An 11,244-nucleotide genomic window follows, 5' to 3' on the forward strand; every position below is an offset into this window, starting at 1 on the left:
GTGATGCTTTTCAACCGTATATGATTTGCTGTAATTCTTGCACCACTTTCTGCAAACGTTACTTTTAAAACAGCTGCTACAAAGCAAAGTGGAGCTAAATTCTGTTATTAAATTTACGCAGCATGTTTGCAGTGATTTTTCCCAGAAGCACAGCCCTTTTTAGAAGTTGAAATATATTATCAATAAAAACCTATAAGTTTCTGATTTCGTGCGCAAACCACAGACTCTCCTGCAGACCTGAGTGTCGATGGTGACAGTGCAAAGTCTGGCAGCAGCGCGCTTCCTCCTGACGCATCTGCGGCTGCAGCCTATATCGTCTACTGACCCAGCGATGATCCCCGCCGCCATGAATTATGCATGAGATCCGGGTACAGATTACCCCTATCAATATGCAATACTCATTACGCTGGTTAAATTGCCACTTAATAGTTATGAATATGTGGAAAATGTCTGGGACCCATATAGCCCACCACTGGTTTTAACTTTTCTTTTCTTTTTTCTTTTTCTTTTCTTTTTTTTACCTGAAATGAGTTTGGAGAGACTTTGGAAAATATTGCACAAGTCTCATACAGACTGCTGCCTTTCAGTTTCCTGAAGATAATATCATTATGTTTTATCAGTGGCCGGTAGACAATGCACTATAGCCTATAGAGAGCCTGGGATTTCTTTATGTAAAAGCAGTGAAGCCTGTGTCCAGCTCTGGGTTTGTCCGAGACTTCACCTTTGGCCGCTCGGTGACTTGACAGATCTGGATAAATCATTCTAGGAGCTTGCTCAAGTTCGTTTCATGGCAGCTCCATAAAGCCTCTGAAATAGTTTTAAATCCGAGAGATATAGAGTTTTATTTCTGCAAAACATTTTGTTTTTGTTAAGCGCTTTGTGTGATTCTTTATTTCTAGCACGAGAAATTCTGATCAGTGGCTATTTTCTATTTCTGAGGCCGGGAACATCCACTTCCAAACATTTAAATATTTCCATGATGAGAAAACATGTTTAAAAAAGGCAAATAATCTGTGATTTTCCTGCAGGTAAAAATGTATTTGCCCTCAAATTGTACGAGTGTGCAGCATTTTTTTTTTAAAACTACAATTTACACTCACAATAAAATAAAAAACTTCATATTTAAACTGACACTTTCAGATAAAAATTCAGCAGCCAGAGTATTTTTTATAAGCAAACACTTATTCCAAGTTTTCCCAGCAGCTTAAGCCAACTAAATATGACTGGACACCACTTCCAACCCCAGTCCAGCCTTTCCAGTCCCATCCATGCAGTTAAGCCGTCACTCTCATTCAAGGTTGTGAATTATATAGTACATTGTCTACTCCCCAAAACCATAAAACCAACTTTATGGACCTCACGTGACTTTTCACAGTCTGTAAGTAATATAGGCCTATACAATCTTTGGTAAGGGGGGATTTTTACCAACTTCAGCACTGCCTATATACCTGTAAGCCAAAGCAACTCTTTATTTACTTTTTTTTTTTTTTTTTTTTTAGGGGGATTTTATCACCAACACACTTCTCAAATGCCAAACACGCATCTCGCTGCAAAGAGGTCAGAGGAGGTAAGTTTTAAAAAGTCTTCTCTTTCACTCTGTCTCTGCTAAAAAAAAAAAAAAAAAAAAAAGAAAAAGAAAAGAAGAAATGCATCCAAAAAAAAAAAAAAACTGGTGTAAAATCTTGTTGTTGATCCGACATCTCAACAATTCCTTCAGGTTAATCATTAATGAGTCTAGATCGGGTCAAAGCAGACCGGGACTTTTTCCGCAGCTCAACAAAAAAAAAAACCTAAATATGACCCTGCCTTGTATCTGAATTCGTCCTAATTGATAATACAGTCGAGACACGTTCAAAGCAATTGAGAGAAACTTTATTTCCAAGCGCTATGAGTTCACTTACAAATACAAAAAGCTTATTGGCGAAAAAAGCTTACATCACTGCCTATCCACAGAATAACCCTTTGCACTAAAAATTTATCACATTGACAGGTTGAATACATTTGCATTGCTCATAATTAGTTCTAAACAATAATAATAATAATAGATGCACAAAATATCCTAGAGCTACACATTGGCTTTGTTTATGAAAGTTTATGGTTTTGGCCACGAGATTAACCATCAAAAATAGCAGTAAAAGTTACACTAAAGCGCTTTTTAAATGGCCCCGGAATAACATTACATTCAATGAAGAGCAGCATATGGTTTGGAAACTTTTTTTTCTTTTCTTTTTCATTGTGTGGGTGTATGTGTGTGTGTGTGTGTGAGTGTGTGTGTGTGTGTGAGTGTGTGTAACTGTACAATGAATTTTACTCCTGTTAGACCGTCAAGAAGTTACAATAAAGAGCTCAAGTTTAAACACCTTCAAGAGAGATAAAGACAGAGCAAAGAGCATGGACAGTTAATACCCCCAGTAATATTTACATCTTCTTTTTCCAAATAGGACATCTAAGCTATCATAGTACAACAACAGTAAACTAAAAATGGCATTTTAAGACCACAGGATACTTCTTTTTCTATCACAATAGCATGCTGGAAGGTGCTGCGCTTTCAATAGCTTTACAGTACTCATGGATTTCTTTCTTTCTTTCTTTGTTTCTCTTTTTTTTTTCTCTTTTTCTTTATTTAATTATTATTATTTTTACTCTCCCCAAAAAGTTATTCAGTTGTGGAAGGCGCTGCCTCCTGTTACAAGACTCATGCTTTTCAGTTTATTGTCCTTCTTCCACTTCATCCTGCGATTCTGAAACCAGATTTTGATCTGTCTTTCGGAAAGACACAGGGCGTGGGCTATCTCTATCCTCCGCCGTCTGGTTAGGTACCTATTGAAGTGAAACTCTTTCTCCAGCTCTAGCGTCTGGTAGCGGGTGTACGCAGTTCGGGCCCTTTTCCCATCAGGTCCAGTCATATCTACAATTTTACAGAAAATCCAGACAATTAGCAACCGCACTGAACAACAACAAGAAGAGAAGAGACAAGAGGGGGGAGGTGGGGGTGAGGGGGGTGAGGGGAGTGGAGGAGGTTTTTGGCTGCTGGACTTATTTTGTTTTGGAGGGGTCACAACATGAAATGAGCTGATGCAGTAAGGAAGCATGCATGCAACCAACACGACACATAACAACACGGGTATCACTGCCCTGTTCTTATCTCCAGCTCTCACCACCAGCACATTTGACCAAACAAAAAAAGAACAAAAAGAAAAGAAAGAAAGAGCCTAAATCCACATTTCACCAACCATCCTCTGTGAGGCTCCAGCGGCAGTTAACCTGGACCCCACCGAGAGCAAACAGTCCCAGAAAGACTTCACAAACACTGCCTTTCTCCCCCCCAGTCATCCACACCAGCACTGCTCACTCATGCAACACCTGACAGATTTATGACACCGCCGGCGTGACACCCTTCAAAACTAAATATTATTAGATGTGTAAATATACCATGGCTTATGTGCAGTTTCCGCATCCAGGGGAATATTTGTGGTGTTTGGCAATCATTTGATGTGGGAGTAGAGGAGGTGGCGTTGGGTTCCTGGTGCTGCTGCTGCTGCTGCTGCTGTTGCTGCTGCTGCTGCTGCTGCTGCTGCTGCTGCGCCCGAGTCGCCGTGCTGGAGCCGCCGCTGCTGTGCGCGCCTTCCTCGGTCTCGGAGGCGACGGTGGCGTCCTCTATCTCCGTGAAATGAGCGTTGTTGCTTTTGTTGAGCGTGTTGCCGCTCGAGGTCGTGCCCCGGTCAGACTGGGGAGAGGGGCTTTTTAGTTCCAGCGGCTCCCGGCTGGCCGAGGCGCACGACGGCGGCACCGGATCTGGAGACGAGAGCGAGCAGTTGGGTGTCTGTCTGTACCGGGCGTCCGGCCCGAATCCCCGGGCATCCTCTCTCACGGCACCGAAGTGGCTGCCGGTGTTGGTGCGGTTCACGGTTAGGTCCATGCCATTGTAGTTGTAGCCGAAAGACCCGGAGTGCATGGTGCCAGGGTCTCTGAAGGAGCCGCTCACAGCGCCGTTAGTCCCATAATTTAGTAACTGATAGTCGGAGCCATTTGGATAGCGCCCTGAGAACGAGTTTACAAAGTAAGAGCTCATTTGCTTGGATTTTTAAAGCCTCGATTTGTAGATCTTTGTCGCTATAATCCTGTGTGCTTGCACGATTTATGGATGCAATCATGAATTATAAGCAATGAAGCCCTACTGTACTTTGCCAGGTATGCGGCCAAATATGGGAGAGCGTTCGGGAATCACGTGCCTTTGTTGACCAGTCGTAAATCCTCACTGATGACTTCAAGAGGTAATTCATGCTCCATGGTTACAAATGATGACGAAATAATGGTCGTTAGGCTCCAGTCAATGGTGCCTCCCCGCTGCGCCCCCGAGAGCCGTGCGGGCAGAGAGCGCCATCTTCCGGACAGAGGTGGTAGTGCTCCGCCGGGACGCGCTGTCAAGGCCCCGGAGCCATCCATCATTTATGTAACACACTGATAATATAGGCCACAAAAGGCTCAGGTAACACATAACAGAGACTTATCAGCCGCACTGTTGGCAGGTTAACACGCACAGTGTCAAACAGGAAATTATTTAAATCTTTACTCTGGTTTTATGTGAATTTATAGGTTTACTGTGACTTTAGAAGCAGCACAGCTCCCTGTACGAATTTTAAAAAATATTCATAATATTCATAATAATAAGATTTTTGTCTTGAGCATGAATGACACCACAAGAGTTTCCAATATACATCAAAAAGCTTTTATTTCTATGTACAATTTCCTAAACAAAATATTGCACACAATATCCAGATGTGCATTGAACACATGGTGAACAACAATAAATAACATGTAACATTTCTCATCTGTACAAATTCAGCTGCTGATGGCACAGCTGTAAACAACAAGTCTAGACTATTATAGAACAACTACAGCACAAGATGTACAGTAAAGGACGAAGCCTCTTTTAATGTCATGAGGAAAACAATAATAATAATAATAATAATAAAACTCAGTAGGCCTATGATAATGAGGTAACAACATTTTCAAAAACTAAACACTAAAAATTATTTACATTTTGGCGGATTTTTGCATAGTCCCCTAAATAAAGACACAAGCACAAGGACAAACAGAGGAGGACCTGATTTTAACCTAATGCAGACACTGTTACCGTGCAGATACTCAAAGTCTATCACTCTACACGTCTCTAACATGTGATTCGGAGCACTTTTATCTACAAAGAAATAATACATCATTTTTATTCTGGGAGTGTGCACACAAACACACGCGCGCACACACACACATGCCTCTCTGTCAGTGTCCTTTTTTTTTCTTTTTTCTTTTTTTTTTCTTTTTTCTTTTAGCTCTTCTTCTCTGCCTGTTCCTCCTCCTCGGGCGTCTTTGAGGGATTGAGGAGTTTGTTCTCCTTTTTCCACTTCATCCTGCGGTTCTGAAACCAGATTTTGATCTGTCTCTCCGTCAGACACAGGGCGTGGGAGATCTCTATCCGGCGCCTCCTGGTCAGGTAGCGGTTAAAGTGGAACTCCTTCTCCAGCTCCAGAGTCTGGTAGCGGGTGTAGGTCTGTCGGCCCCTGCGGCCACTGCTGCCAAATGGGCCTGGAAACAAGGAAATTAATTCATCAGTTAATAATTAAATGTTTTGTCTCGTGTGAATTTCCAAAGTGTAGGAGAAGAGTCTACCTGAAATTGCACTCAAAATCTGTAGTGGTGTATCTGAAAAAATACAATAAAGTGGTAATTCAGTGTAATGCAGCTCTAAATCACAGACTTATAACATACAGATATAATATTTAGCTGTGCATAAAGTAGTAAATTATAAGAGTCACTAACTGTACTTTACTGTATATATATTTTTAAATGTATCCTGTAAAACTCTCTTCTTATAGTTACGCACACATCTGTGGATGGCTCTCTCTCTATCTTATATTCATTTTCTAAATATTATATTCTATAATATCATATATCTCTTTATTGTGCTCATGGCACGTCTTATAGTGATATTATAATGATCTCTACATATATTCAATTAAAAAAAACTCTCCTAAATGATGCCATTAATGTAGGCTAGCTCATGATGGTAATAATGTGGTGCGTAAAAGTGACCTCATGGTGTATTTTCTCTCTTATAACAACACTATATTGTTCTGTAACACTACAATAGAGGTGTAGAGTCAGAGTTCAACTAAATAATGTTTTGTTTTTTTGACATTTATAGTGAAATTAAGATTTATTTTTAGTTCATATATATAATGTGTTGTTGTATTTCTGAAAAAGGCCCAGTCTGGAGATGCCATGTGACAAGAGGCTGAGAGCTCTAGGCCCAGTCTGTATGTGCGTGCGTGCATGTGTGCGTGCACGGTGGTCGTGTATGTATGTGATGATGTAGTAGCCAAAGCCCTGAAGGCGCATGGAGATCTGTGCGCAATCAGTGTAATCACAAACTCTTACTTTCCTCTAATCATCACTCCGTGCAGTTTGCTCTTTGTAAATGTTCAGCTGTCTAAACGTGAGAGTGGGTCTGAAGCTGTCCGCAGCTGACAGGTAACTCTGAGGCTCGGCACGCTCACTTCATGCACTCCTGCGCTCTTTTACCTCCGGGCACCGTGACAACAACAGAGTCAAAGGTTCGTACTCACCGGCGGAGCAGGCGTTCATCCTCTGCATCCACGGGTAGATGAGAGTGGAGGACTTGTCGTCGATGCTGCTGCTCATACTGACAGTCTGCTCCGGGCACTCCGCTTTGCGCTGCTGATGCTCCTGAGTGACAAACAGCGGCTGGTCCTCGCGGCTCGAGAAAGCGCACGAGCCCTCCGCGTCCTTGTAGAAAGTCCCGACCGGGTTGTAGTCGCAGGCAGCTCCGCCGCCGGCCCGGCCGTAGATGGCCGCGGCCGCCGCGCCCGTCTGTTGGTAGTAGGACGCCGGGTAAACCTTCTCCTGCATGTTGGCTGCTCCATATGTGGCCGCGTTGGAGTAGTGTCTTAACGGATCGGTGTATCCCGAGGAATATAACGGTATCTGACCCAGGAGAGAGTCCTGTCCTCCCGGTAGAGACACGGGAAAAGTTGAGTTAACAAAATAGGAACTCATTGGGTGGACAACGGGGTGTATATACTCCGGAGGAATATGATTTGTTGTCTTTTATAGTCCAAGTGGTTTTGCCATTACTTTATCGGAGATTTGGTTTTTGCTGAGAGGGGGGGTTGTGAGGTGCCACTGAATACAGAGGGGAAGTGTACCATCTGATCAACCTCTGGCCAATCACCGCCGTCTGTGCTTCCACTATTGCACCCATGGGGGGCTCTTGTTGCGCGCAGGGGTCCCCGGTGAATCGAAATGAAGCGCTCGAGTCTGTCGGTCTTTACGCACGCTCACGCACACACTCACAGAGATGCTGCGACTCATAGAAATACATATACACCCAAAAAAAAAAAAAAAAGAGAACAGAACCAACACACTACATGTATGAAGTGTGTGTGTGTGTGTGTGTGTGAAAGAACACATCAGTTCCTTTTATGCAAATACAGTCCAGGGAAACAGACACACTTAAACAAGCATGCGTGCACAAACTCTTCCTTCCTCTCTGTCTCATATTGCACACAAACGCACTCTCACACAAACACACTCTCACATGCAAATTCAAATGCAAAAAAAAAAAAGAGGAAGGAAAAAAACATCGCAATGACGCGCCAAACACTCTGCGCATTATTTCCTTTTACGCACAAATTACTGGGAAACATCATCATCCTCTCTGAGCCTCTTCCTCTGCCTCCAGCCTTCACTTCCATCTACTTTAAAATAATCGACTGTAACTAACAAACACACACAATAAACCGCTGTGTTCTTAATGCAGCCGCCACAGATCCTGCTCCAAGTCTGATTCAGTCCAGATCTGCGTCAATAATGATGATTTTTTTTTTTTTTTTTTTTTTTTTTTTACTCTTATAAAAGGTGTGAGCTCGTCCTGATCTCTGATCCATCTCCAGCCATCACCATCCAGTCCATGAAGACGTGCAGGAGAGCAGGAGGGAGGACACGCGCGTCCACATACACACACACACACCATCATCGTCATCACCATCATCACCTTCAAGTGGACACCATAGTTTCACATTTAATAAAAAAACAGTGTAAGTATAAATGATGTAAGTCTCAGTATTTACCTGAATCATGAGTTACTCATCTATCAATATCTGTATTTAGTAATAATTAAGCAGATCAATAAATGTTAATATTAATATTAGTAGCTAGCCTATATTATGTGGTATTATATACATTACTATGGTTATCATTATGCACCAGTTAGTATTAGCTGCTTCCTATTATTAATGACCCCAAAATCTAGTGCAGTTAAATCCCTCCCTTTCTGGAGTTAATCAAACAATTTTCCAGGATTTTCGCGCAAAAAAATATTAAATTTGCTAAATTAAACGTCATAATTAATATTTATGATCATTATAATTCCATTTAGACAATGTCTATTTAATTAGCTTTCCTCTTTAAGAGAAGTTGCCTTATTGAATGAAAAGTAAATTGAAATAAGGAAATAAAGCAGTGTGTTGTAATAATAATAACGAGGGTGTTCATTTTGTTACAGTCTTTTGGATGAAATAGACAGAAAAATAAATATTTGTATGATAGTGCCTCAGTAAAAATGATTAATTCTGATATCATCTTTAGTTTCGCTGAAGCTCTTTAAGTAAATATTTTTTATTTTGATAATATCTGTTTCGAAAACATTTACATCTAAACATTAGAATTATAAAATCTTCATTTTTGGCTTGAATATGTGAACGGTGGCGCCTCTCAGCCAGGCCGCAACATCTGCAGCTGCATGACAACAGCTGGCCAGTCCGGACAGTGCAAACAAACACTGATTCAACATATGTACTGACAGAAATATGACAAAGAAATCTCCTGTATTTCATATGTCACATGACGTTCTTGTACAAAACTGCAGCGTCGAACTAGACACACAAACGCCACAGATGCGCTGGAAATCCAACAAAATGTTTAATATATGGATTATTGGCTCCATATATTTATATAAAGCCACACTCGGAGCAAATATTTGTTTAAAGATAATAAAAAATGTGGAAAAATTGATACGAAAGCGCTCGAGGAGGAGACAGCGCCGCACAGTTTCAACCTAAAAGACTCCTGACGCGATTTTCAGAATAAAACGACCAAATAAAAGCATCTAAAATAGGATAGAATAGAATAAAAACCTGTTAGCAGAGGAAAAAAAACAGATGTAGGTGATTTTTAAGAAAAAGGCGTCACAGCTGTAGCATAGGCCTTGCCTGACCATCATCATTACCATCATCATCATCATCAAAGTCAAGCCTGTCTGGCCTGTCTGGCCTGCAGCCGAAACCAGTCATCATTATATAACATCCAGTTTGACCAAACTGACAAAATGTGGCTGTTTTCACTCATTTTTTTCAGGTCAGACACTGCGGGTTGTTTCCGGCGCTGCAGCCTCTCAGGGGTTAAACGCAGACAGAGCAGCAACTGGTTGTGAATCGCTCACACAACGCAAGAAAAAAAAAAAAACGGTTTGGACTGGATAATTGCCATTTCTTGCAGACTAATCTTCCCATTCCCAGTAATATAAACATCAGGCCCTACAATGACAGGTCAGGCACAACAGAGCTGCAGCGGCGCACTTGTGCTCAGTTAATCGCTGCTATATTAGAAACACGGTGCCCTTACCTTTTGTTGATAATCCATCATTTCCAGTGTGGGTGCCACTCCTGCTCAAGCTCCTCTCGCTTCCTCTCTGTCTCTTTTTCCCCACTTTGTTCAAGTGATTTCATGAAAGTAATCCCACCATCATCACCACCATCATCACCATCATCATCATCATCCAGGGGTGTGCTGATCTCTCATTTTCACGAACATATAGCTACACAAGTGCAGCCACATTAACATGGCGCACACGCCGAGGCATCATCGCGCAGAGGCTCCATCGCCCAATTGTTTTTTTTTTTGGTTGGTTTTTTTTGGAAAATTACGCACGCGTCTGACAAAACAATACGACACACGCGTAATGCATATACACAGAGCCAAGAAAAAAGCTTGTGTTACTAGTGTTAAGTGAATGAGCGGTGGAAAAACAGCAGCTGCAATATAACCTCATGGGAAATAAGTTCCCATTCCTGCTGTCCACATGACCGGCAGCGACCAATCCTGGAGCCCCGCGAGTCGTAAACTTCCATGGCAAAGTTGTAAATTTTCATAAACAGCAGCCGTTTTTGTGCTTAAGACATGCTTTCCCATCGCCATCTTTATTTTCTCCTAGGCCCCGAGATGTTTGAGTTTGATGCTGCGTGAGAGGGAAAGTGTTAGGAAGTGGGAATGTAGGAGGATTTTGGTGAGGTTGACATTGTACTGGATGGTGCACTTGGTTCTGTTCCAGCCTCTGGTTTGTAGGTGACGCAAAAGGTCTGTACAGCTTCTTATTGTCCTGTAACCACAACAGAACTATCATCCAGGATTTAAATGATATAATATTTACCTTCTAAATCCTTAAGTTTATGTTCCTTGTCTTTCATTTTGTTTCACTTTGAATACGCGCCAAAGGAATCACGTAATCTCAAAACGTGAAACGCCAAAGATTTAGTTTTTTTGTGCTTGAATAACGTGGTTTCAGGCTAAAAGATTTTTTTTCTGCATTAAATCCTATTAGGGTCTGTCAGAATGGACGATTTCCTCTAGTGACTGCAGATCAATTTGGGATTGACCATATACAGGCCAGAGATGGAAATCGTGATTGCAGTCCTCAGGGGGAATTTAAGGTCACAGAAACTTTAAACTGAACTTTTCTCTCTGCAGATTATCAGGACAAAATTAAACTCCCGTTTTAAAGCGACGCAGAGCCTATAGTCAGGCTGAAATTAATTCTTTAAAAAACGTATTTCTCCTCATTGTTAGTTCTTATGGCTATTTCCGTTTACGTTTGGTCTTTTTCACTTGGCAAAAAGAGGATTTCCGACATTTATAGACGCAATAAAACCATAAATTCCTGAGATGCTTCACAAACGCAACACTTTCCCCCCTTCGCTTTGGTTTTCTTTCCTCCAAGAGGCACAAACTCCAAATGTCAATTCCTTAAAATGCGCATTTTCTTGTTAAAAAAATATAGGAATAAGAGTTTCAAATACAATAAATGATTAGGCCAATGTTTTTGTCTGTATTATCATTCCTAAATCTAATTTAATGAAGGAACAGACTAATAAAGGGGTATTCATTTTCTCT

The 11,244-nt window shown here is 41.5% G+C and overlaps 2 protein-coding genes across 4 annotated transcripts; both read right to left on the reverse strand.

Moving 5' to 3' along the window:
• Nucleotides 1-1,856: 1,856 nt before the first annotated feature.
• Nucleotides 1,857-4,389, reverse strand: hoxb5b (homeobox B5b). Its single transcript, XM_056365708.1, has 2 exons — nt 3,433-4,389; nt 1,857-2,908 (listed from the first exon to the last, which is right to left on the reverse strand). The coding sequence occupies exons 1-2, from the start codon at nt 4,070-4,072 to the stop codon at nt 2,661-2,663; spliced, it is 888 nt and encodes a 295-aa protein (XP_056221683.1). The 5' UTR covers nt 4,073-4,389; the 3' UTR covers nt 1,857-2,660.
• Nucleotides 4,390-4,713: 324 nt separating this feature from the next.
• On the reverse strand, nt 4,714-11,218 carry hoxb6b (homeobox B6b). 3 transcript variants are annotated; one of them, XM_056365713.1, is made up of 4 exons: nt 9,700-11,218; nt 6,624-7,020; nt 5,668-5,700; nt 4,714-5,583 (listed from the first exon to the last, which is right to left on the reverse strand). In XM_056365713.1, exons 1-4 carry the CDS (start codon nt 9,718-9,720, stop codon nt 5,327-5,329), a joined length of 708 nt encoding a protein of 235 aa, XP_056221688.1. In that variant the 5' UTR covers nt 9,721-11,218; the 3' UTR covers nt 4,714-5,326. The 3 variants fall into 3 exon arrangements, with proteins under 3 accessions (XP_056221688.1, XP_056221686.1, XP_056221687.1); XM_056365711.1 differs by lacking the exon at nt 9,700-11,218 and having other exon boundaries at nt 6,624-7,944; XM_056365712.1 differs by lacking the exons at nt 5,668-5,700; nt 9,700-11,218 and having other exon boundaries at nt 6,624-7,944.
• Between the last annotated feature and the right edge of the window lie 26 nt (nt 11,219-11,244).

The sequence above is a fragment of the Seriola aureovittata genome, chromosome 21, assembly GCF_021018895.1.
Source record: "Seriola aureovittata isolate HTS-2021-v1 ecotype China chromosome 21, ASM2101889v1, whole genome shotgun sequence".
In the NCBI taxonomy this organism is placed as follows: Eukaryota; Metazoa; Chordata; class Actinopteri; order Carangiformes; family Carangidae; genus Seriola; species Seriola aureovittata.

Bases quoted from the DNA above. Each gene is read 5' to 3' on its own strand.
- hoxb5b (XM_056365708.1), bottom strand. From the start codon at position 4,072: ATGAGCTCTTACTTTGTAAACTCGTTCTCAGGGCGCTATCCAAATGGC. The intron at 2,909-3,432 runs GTATATTTACAC...GTAAAATTGTAG, and splicing joins GAAACTGCACATAAGCCATG to ATATGACTGGACCTGATGGG.
- hoxb6b (XM_056365711.1), bottom strand. From the start codon at position 7,074: ATGAGTTCCTATTTTGTTAACTCAACTTTTCCCGTGTCTCTACCGGGA. The intron at 5,701-6,623 runs GTGAGTACGAAC...GTATTTTTTCAG, and splicing joins GATGAACGCCTGCTCCGCCG to ATACACCACTACAGATTTTG. The intron at 5,584-5,667 runs GTAGACTCTTCT...CCTTGTTTCCAG, and splicing joins GATTTTGAGTGCAATTTCAG to GCCCATTTGGCAGCAGTGGC.